Genomic DNA, 22,374 nt, shown 5'->3' with positions numbered 1-22,374 from the left:
CGTCTGCGCACGAGTTTGTTTTTGCGAGCTAATTAAAATATTAAACACCGCAGTAAACGCGGTACGAACGATGCTAATAGCATCACCTTAACTCATTCTATGCAACCAACCGGCAAAACAATGCACTGAAAATGTGTTTCGGGGCCCTTTTAAGGGGGGACAAGGGTCTTAAAACTAACTTTTTTTATTTATGGCTAGAATATCATGAAATTTTCCACACGCGTGGCCTTTTCTCTTCTGATTCCAAAAATGTAATCATAATTGAACTGATGGTTCTAGGTCAAGAGTTATCTTACAAAGTGTAGAGTGTGATTAGGTAAATTCTTATGCAGCTTTAATGAACTTTCTCATAGAGTTTTGTAGCTTTTAATTGCATGAATTGACAGCCGGATAGTTCCCATACCCAATGACATTCTTCGTTTTTCTCTAAAGGCATGTCATCCTGATATATTATGCCGAGAGTAAAAGGTCGTAGTAGTTGACGCTGCAACTCGTTAAGCTAATTGCAGATTGCTATTTATGCGTGGCCTAAGCAAAAAAGTAAGAATGTCATGGGGTACCTTATTTCTCTCCGAAGAAAATGGTACCAAGGTTATTTTTGTGAAACAAAATGAAGTTATCAAAATCCTGCGTGAGACTGCGGAGATCGACCAAAAACATGAAACTGAGAAAAATGCATTTCAAGTTTGATCATATGTTATAAGATGAATAGTCGGTAACTTCATTGTGATATTTCCCACCAAAAATGTCATGTTCTTCCCATTTCCAAAACTCTCATCAGATTCTACATATTTCAACTAAAACTGAAGATACCACAGATAACCCAAGGTCAAGATGGCATATGCCATTAGGAATTCAGCAAAATTTCTGAACTTGAAAGCTAGCCAAGACAGTGGCAATACTTTATTGTGTCTTGCCAGTTATTGTATGAGGGCTGCAAAAGCTTAGTAACTAAACAGTTCTCGTCCATGATGACGGTGATTTGCACCTGTCCCGGGCTGTAGTCTGGAGTGGTTCATGTTAGTGATCTACACCTGTCCAAGGCTGTAGCCTGGAGACCTGTCTCCATGGACTATGCCCACTAGAGAGACTTTTTTTTGTCTGCATTATTGCTCAAAAAGGCTGTTGTTCCGTTCTTCAGCCTTCTCTGTTCTTTTTCAAGGCTGCGACGAAGGATGTTGCAGCTTGCAGTGTAGCTGAGGCTGCTTTGCCGACTTTGCACCCATGCCGGGCTTGATCATGTTTGCGTGGTCCGTGCGCGTGGCGATCTTCTCCGCTGTGTAAAAATTCCTGTCATGCCGACGAAACGTGCTGGGCCTGGGCCTGGATTCTGGAGCAAATTGATCAGGTGTTGGGGCAGGTGACGCTAGCCGAGGTCCGAACAATCCACATCTGTCATGGTCGAACATCGTACAGGCGACGAAGCAGGCGACGCTCGTTGCAACTTCGAACAATCCTCATCCGGCACGGTCGAACATCGCACAGGCGACGAAGCAGGAAACGCTCGCTGTAACTTCGAGCAATCCTCATCCGGCACGGCCGAACATCGCACAGGCGACGAAGCAGGCGACGCTCGCTGTAACTTCGAACAATTCTCATCCGGCACAGTCGAACGTAGGGCATACGATGAGGCAGGCGACGCTCGCTGTAACTTCGAACAATCTTCATCTGCCACTGTCGAACATCGCACAGGTGACGAAGCAGGGGACGCTTGCTGTAACTTCGAGCAATCCTCATCCGGCACGGCTGAACATCGCACAGGCGACGAAGCAGGCGACACTCGCTGTAACTTCGAAGAATCCTCATCTGGCACAGTCGAACGTACGGCGCACGATGAGGCAGGCGACGCTCGCTGTAACTTCGAACAATCTTCATCTGCCACTGTCGAACATCGCACAGGTGACGAAGCAGGGGATGCTTGCTGTAACTTCGAGCAATCCTCATCTGGCACAGCTGAACATCGCACAGGCGACGAAGCAGGCGACACTCGCTGTAACTTCGAACAATCCTCATCTGGCACAGTCGAACGTACGGCACACGATGAGGCAGGCGACGCTCGCTGTAACTTCGAACAATCTTCATCTGGCATGGTCGAACATCGCACAGGCGACGAAGCAGGCGACGCTCGCTGTAACTTCGAGCAATCCTCATCCGGCACGGCTGAACATCGCACAGGCGACGAAGCAGGCGACACTCGCTGTAACTTCGAACAGTCCTCATCCGGCACAGTCGAACGTGGGGCATACGATGAGGCAGGCGACGCTCGCTGTAACTTCGAAAAATCCTCATCTGGCACGGTCGAACATCACACAGGCGACGAAGCAGGCGACGCTCGCTGTAACTTCGAACAATTCTCATCCGGCACAGTCGAACGTAGGGCATACGATGAGGCAGGCGACGCTCGCTGTAACTTCGAACAATCCTTATCTGCCACGGTCGAACATCGCACAGGCGACGAAGCAGGCGACGCTCGCTGTAACTTTGAACAATCCTCATCCGGCATAGTCAAACGTGGGGCATAAGATGAGGCAGGCGACGTTCGCTGTAACTTCCAACAATCCTCATCTGCCACGGTCGAACATCGCACAGGCGACTAAGCAGGCGACGTTCGATGTAACTTCGAGCAATCCTCATCCGGCACGGCTGAACATCGCGCAGTCAACGAAGCAGGTGATGCTCGCTGCAACTTTGAACAATCCTCATCCGGCACAGTCGAACGTAGGGCATATGATGAGGCAGGCGACGCTCGCTGTAACTTTGAACAATCCTCATCTGTCACAGTCGAATGAAGGGCATACGATGAGGCAGGCAACGCTCGCTGTAACTTCGAGCAACGGCACGGTCGAACATCGCACAGGTGACGAAGCAGGCGACGCTCGCTGTAACTTCGAACAATCCTCATCCGGCACAGTCGAACGTAGGACATACGATGAGGCAGGCAACGTTCGCTGTAACTTTGAACAATCCTCATCTGCCACGGTCGAACATCGCACAGGCGACTAAGCAGGCGACGTTCCCTGTAACTTCGAGCAATCCTCATCCAGCACGGCTGAACATCGCACAGGGGACAAAGCAGGCAACGCTCGCTGCAACTTCGAACAATCCTCATCCGGCACAGTCGAACGTAGGGCATATGATGAGGCAAGCGACGCTCGCTGTAACTTTGAACAATCCTCATCTGGCACAGTCGAACGTAGGGCATACGATGAGGCAGGCAACGCTCGGTGTAACTTCGAACAATCCTCATCCGGCACGGTCGAACGTCCCAACATCCAACCGGGCTTCTCGTTGGACGGGCGACGCTTTCTCCCGTACGTACTACGCGTCGTCTTCTTCAAACGTGTGTCTCCCGGCATCAGTTACTTTGCACTGACAAAGTATACGACAGAGGAAAAAGAAACCGCAAAAAAGATCTCGAGAAACTTTGCTGCGCGAAATGGGAACCACGATGGCGAAAAAAAAAACAAAAAAAAAACAAAACGGCGTGCCGATCTCGCCGGCCAGTGGTAGGCCTCAGATGAGAGTCTTTCCTCGCGCGCGCGCCCTCCACCCAATTAGCGGCCAAGAAAAGGCATTCGGAAAACCGGTTACTGCGGTCGTTCTCAATGACTGACACCATTTTGAAATGCAGCAAAATGCGCACAAAGAAACAAGCTTCAAAACGAGCCCACGATGGCGCCGATCAGCCGGATGCTTCGCCTGCGGTGTGCGCGGGAAATTCGAACAAATTTATCCCGTTTTGGGGAATTTCGTGGCTCCCTTAATGTTTTGAAAGTCTATTTTGTCGTATTTTCTGATCGAATTCAGCGTTAATATTTTGAGGGCTGGTGCTTGAAGGTACAAATATTTAGAAAATGCATTTTTCTCACGACCGATTTTTTGGCCATATTTTGCCATTCTAAGACCCGCATCCCCCCTTAACTATAGTAATCCTAATTCAAACATTAAAGAAAAAATCTGGAAAAACGCATTATCCGAAAAAATGTACCGTATTTACTCTATTGCAAGTTGACTTGAATGTAAGTCGACTTCCCAAATCACGTTTCCAAGAAGAAAAAAAGAAAGAAACTTCGAGGTTGTTTAAGCTTGGCCTTGAATAGTTGAATGCGATAGCATTATCCAGCGGCCGCCGTTTATTGCCAGCCGCTATCGGCTGCTGCGTGCGAGAGCGCCCGTGGGCACATTCCAAAACGAAAATGTATTACAGTTGAACCCACTTATAACGATATCGGTTTTAACAATGTGTCCGTCACAACAATGAAAAGCTGCTGCACCGTCCACTTATGTATGTTTTCTATGGTAAAATAACCCGCTTACTAGGATGCCCCAGCAGCATTATCAGTTATAACAATGAAGTCTGCCTCCTGAGTGCTTGTGAATGTGAAATCCTTGAAAATAAAAAGAAAGAAAGAAATTCCAGCCGCTGCACCCTCCCCACCCCCGCCGCGCGCCTATATAATAGAACCTCTTTTCCGGCCTTCTACGCATCGCCAGCCTCGCACGCCTCTCTCGTGCCACCCTTCCATTCCTCCAAACATAAATGGGCTGCATCCATAGCTCTACGCTGCGCCACCCTCCGAAACACGAATGGACAGCGCTGGTCTGCTCGCTTGCCCCTCATTCTGCACAGTTCTGCCAACGGATTTGATTGTTTGTGTGAGTTGATTGTGTCGAAGTCGTTCCTGGCCAAGTGGTTTCTCCGTCTCATTTGAATCGCCGCCGAAACGGAAGATGGCTGATATTCCGCCCGCTGATTATCTGACGATGTTACCGGTAAAAAGAAAGTGCATGGCTGTCGATTTGGAGATGAAGTGCAGTGTTGCGAAGGACTGCAAAGACGGCAAGAAAGTGTGTGACTTGGTTAAGAAGTATGCACTATCGCAACGGACGGTGTCGACGATCATCCGCTCCACTGAGAAGATCTACAAAGAAAAGTGCTCGCTTGACAGTGGGCACAAATGCATTGACAGTGGGCACAAATGCACAGGTGTCTATAAGGAGGTGGAAGAGGCCCTCTTTGTGCCTGTGCCCAGAACTTGCCTATCACCGGGCGAATTCTGGCCATAAAGGCGAAGGAGTTTGCCCTGCTGATTAACAATGTGGACTTCCAGCCAGGTGGCGGCTGGATACAGCGCTTCAAAGAGAGGCATGGCATTGTCTACAAAGCCGTTACCGGCGAGGGAGCTTTGCTTGACGTGGAGGCGAAGGAGAAGTGGCTGCTGGAAACGCTGCCCTGCATCCTTGGCAACTATGTTGACAACAACGTATACAGTGGCGACGAAACGGGGCTCTTTTTCCAGATGTTGCCCTCCAAGGTGCATGGCGGCAAAAACAGCAAGCTGCGCCTCACTGTGTTTTTGTGTGCCAACATGGACTGGAGCGACAAGTGCCTTACATTTGTCATTGGGCACTCAAAAAATACTTGCTGCTTCTACGGTGCTGCCAGGATACCTAGTATGCTACCGTAATAATCGCAAGGCATGGATGACACAAGAACTTATTCGTGAGTGGCTGTTGGAGTTTGATCAGCGCATCGAGCGATTGAAGAGGAAGGTAGCCCTCATCCTGGTTAATTGTAGTGTCCACCACTCCATGCCCAAGCTATCAAACGCGGAATTTTTTTTTTCTTGCCTCCGAACACGACGGCAGGCTTGCAGCCCATGGACGCCGGTGTGATCGCCAATTTTAAGGTGCTGTATCTGTCGCGTCCTGAGCAAGTTAGTCTTGTTGATGGACATGGCCACGTGGGCAAGAATCAGGGAGCAGTCAGACTTAAAAATCAATCTGCTGATAGCCGTACAGTTTATATTTGGTGCGTGGTCCGAAGTTGGCGCTTCTGCGGTGCGGAACTGCTGTAGGAAAGCGTGTTTTGTCCGAGGCAGGAGTGACTTAGACGAAGGCTGCGAAGTTCCCAACGACGAAGTGATGCCAGAAACTTTATTCTGCAGTCGATGAGGATGCTTCATGACTCGAAGAAGAGTTTCTTCATGCGGATGATGCATTAGTAACATCAGAACTTCTCGCCGATGAGGCAATCGTCGCGAATATGCTTGAATCGGACAGTGACGACGGCACTGACGGCGACGACGGCAGCGATGATGCGGTAGAGCAGGTTGCCTCAACGTTGTCCTCACAGGAGGCCCTGCAGGTTATTCAGTCCCTCTGGGGCTTCGTTTTCGCGAGGGATCTTCCACTGCACCTAGTGAAGTACATGGATGCGATGGAGAAGAATGATGGGAAGCTTCACGTGAGGCAAGCAAGGCTGATGGACATGGTGTTTTCTCATGCAAGCCAGTGAGAAGTACGTGGTGAGATGCTTGTGGCGATTTCACCCCAGCATTTCTTCGGGTTATCTCAAGCTGAGAGGTGGCCGCGGCAACCTTCTCGTATTTTTTACAAGGCCCCTTTCGATGCCACCAAAACGATGCCTCGGCGGAGCTCACATGTTACTTGTCGTCCGTTACTCCTCTTTGCAGTTGTTATGCCTTTTCTTCGTGCAACCCATTTATAACAATTATTGGTTATAACAGTGGAATTTTCGTGGCACTTGAATATTGTTATAAGTGGACTCGACTGTAGTCACTGGACTACTCGTCCACGCTTGCGCCATCGCCCTCACTAGCGGTGCTGTCGTGATCGCTGCTGCGGTTCCACAGCTTGTCGTTCTAACGTTGTCGTCCAGTGAAATTCCGCACTTCGCAAACAGCCACATCACGACATCGTGTAGAACAGCTGAAAATTTTCCTCGCTGCAGCTGCCACACCTGAATCATCTTTTTCAAATGTCGAACTTGTGGCCCGGTGCGCAGCAGTTCGTTTCTTCGGCGTAAAGAATGGCAGGGAAGCTTGCCGGACCTGGAGCACAAATGACGACTGACGAAGCACTACATTAAAAACTTGTGAAACACAGCTGGCAGTAGTCAAATGCGTCAGAGCCAAAGAGAAACTACGCGTGAATGGCGTCGGCTCTTCCGTCGGCTACCGACACTCCCCTGCACCGCTGCTGTTCCTAGTGGGGGTGCTGCCGTGATTGGAACAGCAGCCCTTCAATAAACAATCAACGCTCCCTTGAGCGCCGAGGGTTCATTTGAAAGTAAAAACGAAACTTATTGGACGCTTGAGCTTCCCATAGAACGCAACTGAGTTATCGGGCCGGCAGGGCTTATCAGCAATCGCAGTCAACAGCCACATGTGGGGTGCCAGTTTGCAGCTTATCGATAGCTGCCATCGGCCGCCACCCGCGCACGCAAGCAGGGGATGCCAGTTCTGCGCATTGACATAGCAGCTGCTCAAGGCCAGCACCAAGAGCGATGCGACGGAGCCGCTCAGCAAAAGCGCAACCACACTGTAGCATGCCCAATATCTCGTTTGTCTCGCCTTTACTTATAGTGCGATGTTTTCGTTTCGATTTTCAAATTTTGAAAAATAGGTCGACTAATCGTCTAAATCGTGTAAATACGGTACGATCTAAACCGTCTAATGTTGAAAAATGTAACTGCTGATTGAAGTACAAAGGTGAAGTTATTGACATTTTCACTTCATAAAAATCTCTGTTGACATTTCTTGGCACAAAATCTGAACAGCAGCCTTTACTAGTGCTCACAGAATTCTGTCCACGTTTGTGTTGGCTTGGAAAGAAAATTGCAGCACGTCTGGTTCGTCAACGGTGAAAGAAAAAGTAGCCAGTCTCTTTCTTGTCATTTTTGGATGCTTTGCCCCCTTGCACCTAAGCGGCGCGGGGAAGCCGCCACTGCAGCTGGCTGTCGGAGCATTTTTGCTCTTTATGCTGCGCTCCCCAGACCTGGCCTGGCTTGTACATAAGTGCATTGCTGTACCACTCAGCTATTTTGCCCTCTTTTCCTTAGGCATCGTGAAAAAATCACAGCGTTTCTCCTCTCCATTGCGTCCCCTCAACGATGGCACCGCTCGGCTGCCGCGGAGGCTCAGTGGTTATGGGCTGCTGGCGCGAAAGACGCAGATTTGATCTCAGCCGTGACGGTCACATTTCGATGGAGGTGAAATTCTAGAGGCCCGTGTGTTATGCGATGTCAGTGCATGATAAGGAACTCCAGGTGGCCGAAATTTCTGGAGCCCTTCACTAAAATGTCCCTCATAGCCTGAGTCGCTTTGGACATTAAACCCTCATAAACCAAACCCAAGACTGGTGCCGCACATTTTTTCCTTTTTTTTTTTCGGTGCTTTGCCTTTTTGCACCTAAGAACTGCAGAAAAGCCACCATGGCAGGTGACTACTGCTGATGCATTCCAGCTCCTCTTGTGATGCACCCTCATGTTTGGCCCATTCGTATGTTTGCATGTGTGTGTTGGGTCGCTGAACATATTTGCGACCAGAGCTGTAGAAATTTTAAATGTAGTAGCTGGAAAACCGTATTACAGTAACTGAATGTTTTCGACACGTTTCGTATACAGTGGAACCCCGATTATACGCCCCCCGGTTTTGCGACGACCCGGGTTTTACGACAGATTAACACAGTCCCGGCGAAGTCCCTATAGAAGCAATGCATTAAAAACACTGGTTATCTGGCGCAATTTTACGCCTGACCCGCGTTATACGGCGACTCTCGCGAAGCGCGGGACGTAACGGTGGACGAAAGAAAAGTGCCGCGGGTCTCTTTCCTCGCTCCGTCTCTCCGCATGCAAAGCACCTGACCTCGCTCGACCGGTTCGCTCCGGCGGGCGCAGGTTTCTTCCCTGCCTCGTCTCATCGTTCGTTTCTCTCTCCCACACCGGCAGCTGCCCGCGAAGCCCGCTGTGCTGAAATAGCGCGTTTTCTTCTCCACAATCACTTTCTCCCTCTCTTCTCGGCAGCGTCGCCTCTCGTCGCTTTGGGGAAGCGTTTCTTTCCTTCCAGTTTCCCAGCAGCAGATCGCCGACAAGGTAGCGCGGAGAGGCCTAGGTTTATCGCACGTGATCTTCATCTTAATCCTAGCAACCAGCGTTCAGCAAGGTTTTGAGTTGTGTGGAGCAACACAACGCATGATGTCCCGAAAGCAAACAGTTCTGTCGCTCGGTGATAAGCTCAATATTATTGAGGAAGCGGAAAAGCGGCATGGAGCCACGAAAGCCAGCATTACCCGGGACCTTAAGATACCCGAATCTTTGCTTAAGATGATCCTGGCAAACAAAGCGGTGATATTGCAGAATGCCAACAAGTTCGGGCTCCGGGCTCAAGCGGAATGCGGCAAAAGAAAGACAGCATGAGAAGTTCGAAAAAGTTCTCGTCAAGTGGCTGCATCAAGCACGCAGCTCTGCAATCAATGTTGACGGCGCCATTCTAAAGGTAAAGGCGGACCTTGTGGCATTGCATCTGGGCATCGACAACATTCAGGCATCGAATGGGTGGCTGGATCGCTTTAAAAAACGAAACAGGATTGTGTACAGCCGCTGCTGCAAAGAAAGCACTTCCGTGGACGTTTCGACGGTGAACGAGTGGATGGAGTCACTGTCGGAGGTGATTGCTGCTGTTATACAAGATACAAGCCCTGCGACGTTTTCAACGCCAATGAGAGCGGTATTTTTTACCATATGCAGCCTGAGCAAATCCTTGCTTAAATATTTAAGGGTGACAGCTGTCATGGTGGCAAGCTTAGTAAAGAGCGTGTCACGGCACTATTCTGTGCTAACGAGGACTGTTCCGAGAGGCTGCCCGTGCTCGTCGTTGGAAAGATTGCAAAGCCACGGTGCTTTAAGAACTTGAAGACGCTGCCTTACAGCTACAACTTCAACAAAAAGGCGTGGATGACGTCTTCGCTCTTCAGCAATTTTTCGCAGCAGTTGGATAACAAAATGGGTTCTAAGGCAAGGAAAATATTGCTTTTCGTTTACAACGCACTGTGCCACCCACCTGATACGTCCAGCCTGATGAACTTAAAGGTTGTTTTTTTTCCGCCCGACTGCACAAGCCGGCTGCAGCTGCTGGATGCCGGCATCATTAAGTGTATCAAGCAAGGGTGCCGCTAGCGGTTAGTGCAGTGTCGGCTGGCGGCTATGGAGCGCAGCGAGTCGGAAAAAGGATCACTGTGCTCAATGCGATGCATTTTATTGGCAGTTCGTGGAATGCAGTGTCGCAAAGCACAATCGCTAACTGTTCGAGCACTGTGGCTTTAAGCGAGAGACTGCCTCCTCTGCTGGGGACGCAACAACCTCGGTGCCGCTGGAGGCCGATGCAGGCTTTGCTGATGACGATTTCGAGGGTTTAAACCTCGCCACAACCTTCGCCGAGTACGTGGAGGCTGACGACAACGTTGCGATCTGTGGCGAGGTGTTGCTGGATGATGCCATCGAGGAGGCTTTGCCTAGTGCTGACACCACTGCGACATCGGACGAGGACAACGACGACGCCACAGATGCCGTGCCTGTGCCTACCACACACATTCGCCGAGGTGCTGTGGCACATAGGCGGCATCTGGAACTTCATCTGTTCACGCGACGCCGCAGAGGACCTCCTTTCGGACGTTGCTCAACTCGAGCGAAAGCTCTTGGTTCACGGATCAAACAAGCTCCAAAAGAAACTGACAGACTTTTTTTAAAGTTCGCGCCGGCTGGCCAGAATCGCGGCAGTGGGCAGTAGAGTGCCGTAAAGGTTTGTTTGAATAAAGCATGATTGGTACCTGTACTGCAGCATTAATTCTTATCGCATTTACTTTTTTGGTAATATCAGTTTCCAAGCCCTGCAGAGTATGTTAGCAGTTTACATTGAAGTTTCTCGTAAATTAGTTGCACGAAAAAAGTAGTATTTTTATAGGCATATTTATGCTCGGATTTTACAACACTTATGGGTTCCCCACCTTCCAAGACGATATAACAGAAGAGATCCGGCAACAACTGACTTGTGAGGGAAGGTAAACTGAACCTTTATACAGGAATTCACATATTTACAACAGAATAAACGGCGAGCATTATTACATGGAACTGGCTAAGGGAAAATCTTCCCTTCTTGGCATCGCCAAAGATGCAAGGGACCTAAATCTAGCTCAGAACAACTTTTCAGGCTCTGGAGCCTTGTTTTAAAGACCTAGAAGCCTAGCCCACCCCTTGCATCACCCAATCACAACAAACCAACCCATGGTTGGTTTAAAACTGCATGGCACGCCTTCCAGTTTCAGCAAAGTTCAAAACTCTCTCCCCAAAATGCACAGCACCAAAGGAACATCGAAATTGCTTTAAGAAAATGGCATTCCAGGAATGGGCCCTCAAAATGTTTTGCCCACTAGGTTTACGTGCCACGACCCATACCTCCACAGTATTACCCAAACTCTCTTCCTTACAATGTAAAAAAGAGAAACATATGAAAATACACCAAAACACTCTCACGCGTCGCCGGCTCCCTGAGAACTAGTGACCCTGCCAGCTCCCAGCATTATGCCAGTTATTGATCTCAACCGAGCTGCTACTGCCGCAAGTAACGAACTACTCGTCTTCGTGACGACTGTTGACAGGCGTCTTCCAAAATCTGGAAAGTGGTGCCAACCTGTCGTTGCTGCCTCTGAACATGCGCGAGCATCCCCTTTGTACATCTACGTTTCGTTAAGCCGGCCCGCTTCTCGAGAGCCGTTGGCATGCACTGTCCTCGGGCATCGGCGCGCCGCCCTGGTGTCTGCTAGCCGCGACTGGCCATACGCTACGCTTAATTGTTCTCAGTCAAGTGCGAGCTTCCACACCCGTCTCACCAGGGTTCCCTCTCCTTCCTTCTATCTTTGTTGTTGCCTTGGCCGGTCAACGCCCGCCTGCCTCGCCCTGCCTGCTTCTTGCCCACACACGAACGGGGATTAGCGAGGAGAAATCGTGCTTCACAGCGCCCGGCCAGTAACAATAGGACAAATCGTTCTCGCAAAGCCGCGGGCATCCACAGATCTCTTACACAGTAAAAGCTCATTAATTCGAACTCTGTTAATTCAAACTGATGTCTAGGTCCCGGCATAGCCTTGTGTAATACATTTAAGGGAGGGAAAACTTACGATAATTCGTACAAGTCGGCATCCGCTACAGTTAATTCGAACTAGGAGTCCCTGGCTGACACCGCTCCCCGTAGATAGAAGTTGACCCATAGCAAGTACAATGGTTTGCAAGTTTACTGGGGATGTAAAAAATGAAAAAGAAAAAAAGACGAGCGCACGAGGCTGGCGGCACCCGCGCTCTGGTGCATGCCAAAGCAGGTTTTTGCTGCCGGAGTACTCGCCCACGCCGCTGATGCTTCGGCGCAAGCCATTCCAGGTCTTCGTTGTGCCGCATTCGCTGGGTCGCAACCACGTGGTGTACACACGCCGGCCTCATAGTTTTGGTTGGTGCTGCGAGCTACGTGGACAGCGGTTGGAGCCCTCGAGTGACGCCGATATAATTGAGACAGCATGCTGTCGGCAGACGCCACAGGTCTCTTGGGCGGTGAACACAGCCGACACTGATGAGTCCGACTGCTGCGACGAACGAGCCTATGCCGCCACCAAGTGTATGTAGTGCATGTGAAGTAGTGTCGGCGGTCGATGTTCCAGCACGCTACTTCTCTGTCGGTGAGAACTGGGATGTTGCGCTGGAGCTCTTGGGCAAGCTGTAAATGATGCTGATAGTCTGCAAAAGAAATGCAAGCAAATGGACATCACTGATTACTTATAATTTTCACAACCCTTCCTCATAAATAAACATGTCATCAACATCATCATCAGCAGCCTGACTGCACGCACTGCAGGGCAAAGGCCTCTCCCATGTCCCTCCAATTAACCCTATCCTTTGCCAGCTGTGCCCACCCTATGCCTGCAAACTTCCTAATCTCATCCGCCCACCTATCACCTAACCTTCTGCCGCCCCCCTGCTACGCTTGCCTTTTCTTGGAATCCACTCCGTTACCCTTAAGGACCAGCGGTTTATCTTGCCTTCGCATTATGTGCCCTGCCCAAGCCCATTTCTTCTTGATTTCGACTGGGATGTCATTAACACTCGTTTGTTCCTTAATTCACCCACTCTGCCCGCTTCCGATCTCTTAACGTTACACCTATCATTTTTCTATCCATCGTTCGTTGCGTTGTCCTTAACTTAAGCTGAACTCTTTTCGTTAGCCTCCACGTTTCTGCCCCGTAGGTGAGTACCGGTAAGATTATGCTGTTGTACACTTTTCTCTTGAGGGAAATTGGTAAACTGCCACTCATGACCTGCGAGAACCTGCCATATGCGCTCCACCCCATTCTTATCCTTCTAGTTATTTCTCTCTCGTGATCCGAATCAGCTGTCACTACCCTGCCCTGAGTAACCGTATTCCTTTATCACTTCCGGCACCTCGCTGCCAATTGGGAACTGCTGTTCCCTAGCTAGACTGTTGAACATTAGTTTAGTTTTCTGCATATTAATTTTTAGACCCACCGTTCTTTTCTGCCTAACTCATTGATCATGATTTGCAGTTCACCCCCTGAGTGACTCAGCAAGGCAATGTCATCAGCGAATCGCAGATTATTTAGGCATTCTTCATTAACTCTTATCCCTAACTGTTCTCAACTCAGGGTTCAGAATACCTTCTGTAAACAAGTGGTGAACAGTATTGGCGAGATCTTGTCTCCTTGCCTGACACCCTTCTTTATTGGAATTTTATTGCTGACTTTATGGAGGACAATGGTAGCTGTGCAGTTGCTGCATGGTATATTCTAGTATTTTCATGTAAGGCTCTTCTACACCCTGATTCCGCAATGCGTGTATGACTGCTGAGGTTTCCACTGAGTTGAATGCTTTCTCAGGCTATATATAAGGGCTGGTTACATTCTGTGCATTTCTCTATCACCTGATTGATAGTGTGAATATGATCTGTCGTAGAATTATCATTTATGAAAGCCTGCCTTATCATTTGCTTGATTAAAGTCTAAAATTGCCCTGACTCTATTAGCCATTACCTTAGTAAATACCTTGTAGGCAATGGACAGTAAGCTGATCGGTCTGTAATTTTTCTAATCTTCGGCGTTTCCTTTCTTATGAATTAAGATTATGTTTGTGTTATGTTCTGGTACGGTCGAGGTGCTAAGGCATTGTGTACACAGGATGGCTAGTTTTTCTAGATTTATGTTTTCTCCGTCCTTCAGCAGATCTGCTGTTACCTGATCCTCACCAGCTGCTTTCCCCCTTTGCATTGCTTCTTAGTCTTTCTTTACATCCTCTTTCGTTACTGGCAGGATGACGCATTGCTCTCCGCTACTGTCTCTCACATTAATGTTCTGTTTACGTTGCCTACTGTATAGTTTTGCGTAGAACTCTTCGGCTACTATAACTATCTTATCCATATTGCTAATCACATTGCCCTCCTTGTCTCTTAACGCATACATCTGGTTTTTACCTATGCTTATTTCCTCTTCACCGCTCTTAGGCTACCTCTGTTCTTTAGAGTATGCTCGATTCTCTCCATATTAAACTTCCTTATGTCGGCTACTTTGCACTTATTTATCAACTTCGATAGCTCTGCTAGTTCTATTCTGTCTGTAGGGTTAGATGCCCTCATGCTTTGGCGCATATTTACGCATGTTTTGGAGCATAAATAGAGTTCTATATTTCAGCACTAAAGCTCGCTGCTCACTCGAATGCATTCCAATACTTGTTTCTGGCGCGTAACAGGCCGATTGATTTATTTCATTTGCCATTAGGACCGCATGAATTTAATTCTCAAAATCGCCCTCCACAAATGTATAGCAGTACCTAACTTGCGATAACGAGTCTAGATGCGACTGGTTCAGATTCTGCCATGCGGTGGGGCGCAATGACTGCTCATATTAGTGGCCATTCGATAATTTGAACAATTTTCCGGTCCCCTTCGAGTTCGAATTATTGAGCTTTTACTGTATATGGGAACTTTTTAACTGGGAGGAAAATAGTGTAAATTCTATGGATTATTTTTAATGCCTGGATTTTGAGCATATGATCTGGGAAATCGTATGAGCCGGGAACTCAGTGAGGTTTTACTGTGTTTGGCCTCTAAAACTTGCAGTGCAGGAGTGCTTCATGCCCAGCTTCGTTAAAGCTTTAAGAAATGTACTCAGCAAAGTCCTTGCTGTCTTCTTCTATTTTATTGACTTTCTGAGTTTAAGATGCATACTTCTTACTAGTAGTTTCAGTAGTAGTTTCAGAAAAACTGGGAATATGAAACCCAGATAGCTGACATTTATCCAGAACTCTCCCACTATGGTGTCTCTCATAGATCATGTGCAGGTTCGGGACATTGAGCCCGATGTGCCACGTGACCAGCAAACTGCGGTTTTATGACCTCAGAGTGCAATATAATATGTTCATTATTATTTTAGGAGCATGTCAGCAACCCGAGAAGTAGCTTTGTAGTTTTCTTTTCTGCTTTGGAACGTTTTCGCGATAAATACCCTGAGCCAAAACACACATTAACCACTCTACGTGTTTGGAGCCTTGAAGTTTTGGAAAATGAACCAGACGGTTCATTCTGGTAGCCATCAGTTCTCGAACAAACAGGAGCATGGCCACTGGGAAGCAATGTGCAGAGTTCACAGTCCTGGCAAAACTTTGAGTGGTTCATCACTCCGTGCAATCACAAGTGTGGCGTGATGTTTGCGTTTGCAGGCGCCTGCCATGTATGCACTTATTCCACGTGGTCTGTGTGGACCAGTGGCTGACCACCAACAAGCGCTGCCCCATCTGCCGCGTGGACATCGAGGAGCACCTGAAGGATTTTGGCGTCTCTTCCTCCTCCTCCACCTCATGATGCCGTCCGAAGCTGCTGTGCTGCCCCTCTGCCCTCAGCCAGTACTGCAGAGATGTGGGCACAGTCTGACGACGTGTGGCCTTTTCTTCCCCCCAGTCTCCTCCACCACCCTCCTCACCTGCCCACCGCCCAAAACAACACTTCTCTCTTTTTGATACCTCTTTGAGAGCGTGATCTTTGCTTTCTCTCTTTTTTTCGCTGCGTTTTCACACACATCCTCTTGTACTACCATGTCGGATCACGGCATGTTTTTGTTGACAATGCTAGTCTTTTCTTCCATAAAGGGACCCTCTGAGTTTCTTTCACTGCGGAAGAAGGCTTCCTCGGTGATTTGTCCAATTGACAAGTAGGGCGCGAGAAAGGAAGGAATGTGTGTTTCACTTGCTCTATTATTTTTCTTTCTATCCTGCGTGTGTTTCTAGTTTGCTGTGGTATTGTTTGGTTGGTGTGATGTGAGACATAGTATACGGGCATCATATGCATGTTTGCATCATTTTTGCAGCAGTGCAGTGTACTCACTGCATGACAGATGCGTTGCAAAATGTTTACAGTGCAGCCGTGAAAAAAATTCAAAGTGAACCTGGAGTGGGTAGAAGTAAAATTAGAGCCAGTTTCAATGCATTGTACAGGTTCATGGATAATTGTTCTAAGCACAGGGGCAGCGAAGAAGCTAAATAATTTTGCAGCCAGAAACCAAGAGGTGTTCAGAACAGGCCAGTGGGCAACCCACAAGTCGTGGCTAGGCATGTGGGCTTCGAAAAGATCTAGCTTTTTGGTAGCTTCATGCTTGAAAACCTTCCACTTGCAGCTGTACCTCTAAAGGTTACAAAGTTAAATATGCTTGCCGGTGAACAAAATGGCTTATATTGGATTAAATTGGCGGGTGGTCATCGGCGAAAGAAAAACGTTATGAAATGAAAGCTTGTGCTAACTTTGTGTACCAGTGTGATTTATCATGTGGAAAGTCTGTTTGAATTTGCGTGTGGAAGTCGAACTTCATCCTATGTTTGTTCACTACCATTTCAGTTTGTGTGAATAAAGATGCCTTGTATCACAACATGTTGGCTCACACTGTAGCTTTGATTGCAACCCCTATTTTGTGCCCAGCACTGGTTTATTTCGTGTTACCAAATATGCTAGGCTGTAAACTAGTTGTTTATGCTTGTAGCTTCATCAATTGCTGAACATTATAGCTTGGCTTCTTCAGTTATAGCCAGGGACAACTTTTCTTGGCAATGAAGGGAAAGCCACTAGCACAAGGCGATAGTTTCCACCACTGTGTTGTTGTCACGCATTCGCAACATTTCTGGAAGCTGGTGGCTTGCACTTGCAGGTTTCCCGAGAAAAATCTCGTGTTTTCACCCTGGCGTGCATGGTGTGGTTCCAAGTGTACAACACTCAAACCTGACTGTCAGGTTGGCAGGAAACTTCACTTTACAGTTCGCGTTCTGACTGCCATGACCGTAGTGCCATTTTTTTAATTGCGAATATGGAGCTGCATGCTTCTTGCAGTTTGTACTGAGTACGAACTTATGCATGGCAGAATGAATGTAGTAGTGAAATTGTGCTTGTTAAATTGGATGAAGTCTGGACATAGGCACACATGTGCTGGTGCTTTCAACAGGCCACCAAAATGCATTGCTTTTTCACGCACGGTCTGGTAATGTTAAATTATAAGCACAAATCGTTTGCATTTTTTTTTTACTTTTTGAGACAGAAAACTATTTTTGCTTCTCTGCACATGTACCTAGTTAATTTCAAGACATTTGTGTGGCATTTCTGGAAGCTGCTGTTTGTTGCTTAATGGTAACGTGGCATATTTTTCTTCCTCCTTTTGAATGTAAAGTGTGAAGAGTGTGAATTCTTTTCTCCTTCATGTTATTTGTTTGGCTAGAGTTTCTTTTGTGTTTGTAAAGAGGACTCTGTGTACAGAAATACTTGTGCTCTGCTATTGGATGTGCTGGCAGATTAGGGAGGGCTTGTTGTTTAGAACGGAGCATAAAAAAAAAAAACGGACAACGGTCTAAGAAGAGGACACAAAAAGTCATTCACGGGGGCTTATTTACGTGATCAAAAGAAAGGTTTCCTGCTGCTGGGAGCCTTGTGTCCGCTTTGGTGTAAGAAGAGAATTTAGGTTTGTTTTGTCAGCGCTTTTCAACAAAACTTCCTTGGAAGGTATTGTCTTGAGGAGGAAGGGTGCATTTTTCTGGGGTGGAATATCTGGGTGATATTTTCTTAAGGCAATTTTTCAAGGATATTTCTAGCACAGGAGAATTTGGCAGTGCAGTTGAGCTGTGGGTAATTACTTGTCATGTTGCTGCAATGGGAAAGGAAAAGTCCAGGACACTGGCAGCGTGATTATGGGTGCTAGTTACTAGAACTTGTTTCCTGTTAAAATCTCCAGTGGATTGACAGTATCTCTAAATAAATAGATAAGTAAAATTGGTTGCCAGCAGTATCACTTCGTTTGTTTGGAAAGTTAAGTACATCGAGTAGCTTTTGTTTAGTACTTCCATGTGTGGCTTAAACACTTTGTAGCCGTCATTGTAGAGCCCTTCAGCCTTCTACATTTGAGGGGCATATAGCTTTGCCTTATGACTAAAAGAGTCTCTGAAAACTAACTTCCAGTTTGCTTGGACCCTTTTTTGTGCTGCACTGAATGTACTGTTATGGATTTCAGACAGTTTGCATTGAGTTTCACTTTTTGTATTGCAGTTCCCTAAATTCAGTAATTTCACTTAGCATCACATAGTTGGGGTTTGAGTGTTAAGTGCAAAGCATACTGTTTTGTAAGTGATCTGAATTGCGTCAGGTGTGTCAGATGGACCCCTTATTCTTCTCAGAGTTCCCCGTACGAACTTAGTGTGATAAGCGTTTTTTGTGGCTTGAGATTGCTTGTGGCGGGTGTTTGCCTTCCGCATTTTACAGGCTGCACAAAATGGCATCTGTTCACATATTTACTTAGAGCTCTGCTCAAGTGATGCATTTTATGGAGAAAAAAAATTGTAATCTTTGTTGGGCAAAAGCAGAAGGCTGCAAAAATAAAACCTGGTTCTATTGAACATTATTGGCGATCTTTGTGAAACATGCAGTTTTCTTCAATCAAGGGCTTGTAATCATAATACAGATCTGGAATTTAGCAGCTGTAGAAGGCGTGGTGTGTCGGATTGTGCATTTCTAGAACTGTTGACAGTTCTAGAAATGCAATGTTAGCCGGTTAGTGTTAGTAAGGCTGAAATAAATCCTTATGTACCGTTTCAATTCTCTCAGTGGGGAAAAAAAAATGTTCCTGATCTTTTAGTCAACACAAAGCCCTTTACCGTTCTTCTGTACCTTAAAAGTTAAAACACATGCACTTGAATTAGAGTTGTGCTCCCCTGTTCTCGTGCTTTGCCAAGCTGACTTGTGTAATGACTGTTAGGTTTGGTCATGTGCTGGGTGTTGCGTGGAAATGTAGAGAGGTTCCAACCTTTGCACGAAGGCCTAAGCTATGTCGCCGGATGGTAGATGCAAAGTTGTGTGAGTGAATTAGTACAAATGTTAAAAGACAAAGGGGTAGGTACTTTACCTTAGACTTTTTTTTTCTATTCTAAGATTTCCTTTGCTATCATACCTCCTTTTTCCCTGCTGTATTTTTCTGGTTCTTATCCTTAAATCTGTGGGGCAACCCTCCCCTACCTCTCAAGTTAGCTAGTCTGTTGCTCACAAAATGGTGTTTATCTTATACGTCTTGAGGCAATGGTCCGGTATTGCTTGCCAAATTCCAGTGTCTGCTGAGTGTAAATGAAGCCTAATGGAGAGGCTTAGCTGTTTGTCATGACTTGGGGCGGCCGAAACTTTCACCTGTGTTGACAAAGTGTTTCCTTTGACTCCATTGAGAAGGTTGTTGCTGTATTATACTGCAGTGACTAGGCTCCCCAGTGTTCTCCTCCAGGCCATGCACATCACTGGATGCTCTATGCAGTTCCTGTTTTTTCTTTTCATTTGAATTGATGTGTACCTTTTTTGCTACCCCTTTCATGCAGTTGATTCTGCCCACACTATTTGAAGTTTTCTATCCTTTACCGCCTTTCTGCTCCATAGTCTATGAAGCCCAGCTGTTTCTATTAGTCTTGTACAATGTGGGTGCGTCCTTGGAACAATGCATTGCTGTCTTGTTTTTCGCAAGTGTACATATGAAGGCGCCTTTGGAAATGAGCTTTCAAGGCTTGGTTGCCTATAGGTTTACTACAACTTTCCAGATGCAACTTTTAGGCTATCCAATTGATGTGCTTACATAGCAAGGTCCTTGTTTCCCATGGTAGTTTCTATACTGCCATAAATGATAAGTTGTCTGAATGCTTGTTGATCAAGTTGTTTTACTTTTAGCTGTTTGTGTTTATCTTGTGAACGCAGTGTGATGCAATTCTCTGATTATGTGTATTTAAAGACTACATTGCTTGCAAGGTACCCAGTCTGTATTACTGAATTGTGCGTTACACGGAAGCAATGCCTATAGTTTTAAAATAAAAGTTGTATTGCAACCATATTCAACACAGTTTAAAATCTCCATTGCTTCAAAGTTCATTGCTCGAAGAGATTGTTTGTAGTAAATACTCGTCTGTTAACCTCTTGTGGCCGAGTGTCGCGAATTCGCGGAAAACTGTTTGTGAGCTCCTGTATTGGGTTGGAGCGCATGAACAATACCTTGGTTTCAGACAATATTTGAAGGTGTCCGGCAACCACACAACAGTGACATGTCGTCTCATCCCTCATTAATATTTTATACACCAGTGAAGAAACGCTGCAGGAGCCCTGCTCATTTCCTTTCACTTTTGTCGTCATTACAGAAAAGCGGTAAGCTGATGGTTGCAAAAAAATCAGTTGCAAAAAAATCTGTTTCAGTTCATTCGCTTCTCTATAAGAGCCCTACTTGAAAAAAAATAAGCAAAAAACGTTTTATCACTCGGGGCTAAATTACGTTGGGAACGGTGTACCAATTTTTCTCATCAGCTGGCTGTAACGGATAGTCCAGAGGCAGTATTTTTTCGCTGCATGAATTACCATTCAACATAAAAACATCGTGTTATATTAGCTAACAGGCAATTTCTTGAGGTTTCCAAATGGACCCGAAGACTTTTATAATGGGCCATGTGGAGACGAGGGTGTTAAGAGCTGCCTTAGTGGAAGTGACGGCAACAGATGCTGCTGATGTGGAGAACATCACGTCGCGAGTACCTGAGAGTGCAATGAAGAAAAAAAGGAAGGGGAAGTTACGAGGAGAAAGAAGCCTCTGTTGAAGTAGATGTTGAAGAAGATTTCAAGCGAAGCGGACGTGCTGACGTGTTCTTGCTGGCCGCTGCTGTTTTCTGCATCTTCTGGTGGTTCCGGCTTGTTCATCCTTGGTGAGCCCGTACTACGTTGGGGGGTTTTGGCCAAGGCGTAGTTTAAGACGCAGTTCATGTGAACCTGAGAGTGCGTTTTGCTGAGAGATGTCGTTGACCTCCCCAGGTGGAGGGTCAGCAGCTTGGTTTGCCAGCTTGCCAGCCCAAAGCCTGCCACTTGAGTCCTTCCACAAAAATGGCATTGATGCGGTTCCCGTGGCTATCGTCCCAATCGGTGAGGGTGCGATCAAAATGAAAACCCCCAAACTAATTCAACAGGAGCCAAGATCATTGACTGCCCAATACCTGCACATCTCTGAAGTGCGTCCATTTGGCTGTCGAGGAATTGTGTGCAAGTCCCCGGACATCGCTTGTGTTGCAGACTTAATTGCAGGCTTAAGTGCACAATTTTCAGCTCGCTGCCGGTGAAAGCATTCATTCCCGAACAGCTTGCATGTGTCAAGGGTATCGTAAGAGGTGTCGACCTAGCATCGTCCCCGCAAGAAATTCTACAGGAATTTCAGGATGCAGGCGTTGGGGTCGTTTCAGTCTACCGCTGCAGTAGAGAGGTAAACGGCTCGCGCGTTGCTACTGAGTCTGTAATAACAACTTTTGCTGGCTCTTCCTGCCCTGCTGAACTAAAAATCTGGCCGATTGTGTACCGTGTGGACCCTCTAGAACCCCGCCCTTTTCAATGCACCAACTGTTGGCGGTTCGGGCATAGCGGCAAAGCATGCAAGTCGGAGACCCGCTGCCGTTTATGTGGACAAGGTCATTCGGCTGATAACTGCACCTCAGAGCAGCCTCATTGTTGCCTCTGCAGCAACATTCACTCAGCTGATGATGCCAACTGCGCAAAACGTAGTGAAGAGCGTAGCTTGTTGGACATTATCAAAGAGAAGCGGTGCTCAAGAGCCGATGCTTATGCTGTTCATAACAGCAAAAAAGATTCATATGCTAGTCGTGTGCGCGCTTCTGTTGGGGACATTGAGTCCAACTTGACTGCCTCATTTGTGACCACAGTAGAAAAAGCTCTTAATAATGTGGTTGAGCGAATGCTAAATACTTTCTCTGAGGCGTTGCCTCACCTCAGTTTGTTGCAGTTCATTCTGCGTCACCATCAACACCCGTCCTGGCAGCAACGTCTGCATCTGTTTCAGCTTCTGCAGATAGTGCTAGCCGCTCTACATCACCTTCTGATGCTCCCCAGGTCCCACCTCACATCTCTGTTCCTAGCAGTGAATGTCACAGTGACAGCTGCACAACCGATGTCGAAATGTCGTGCCCTACGCAGAAGC

At 47.1% G+C, this 22,374-nt stretch overlaps 1 protein-coding gene across 5 annotated transcripts in view; it reads left to right on the top strand.

Annotated features, from left to right (window-relative positions):
• The window catches only part of LOC144093916 (uncharacterized), a 69,410-nt gene extending 49,169 nt beyond the window's left edge, over positions 1-20,241 (top strand). For 3 of the 5 annotated variants that reach the window (XM_077627667.1, XM_077627666.1, XM_077627665.1), the window contains one exon: positions 15,572-20,241. In XM_077627667.1, coding sequence (XP_077483793.1) covers positions 15,572-15,713 — 142 coding nt within the window. In that variant the 3' untranslated portion in view covers positions 15,714-20,241. The remainder of the gene's footprint in view (positions 1-15,571) is intronic. The other 2 variants (XR_013306351.1, XR_013306350.1) reach the window with 1 other exon arrangement.
• Positions 20,242-22,374: the final 2,133 nt, after the last annotated feature.

This window comes from Amblyomma americanum, chromosome 6 (genome assembly GCF_052857255.1).
Source record: "Amblyomma americanum isolate KBUSLIRL-KWMA chromosome 6, ASM5285725v1, whole genome shotgun sequence".
NCBI lineage: Eukaryota > Metazoa > Arthropoda > Arachnida > Ixodida > Ixodidae > Amblyomma > Amblyomma americanum.
This window is presented reverse-complemented; position numbering and strand designations above follow the sequence as displayed.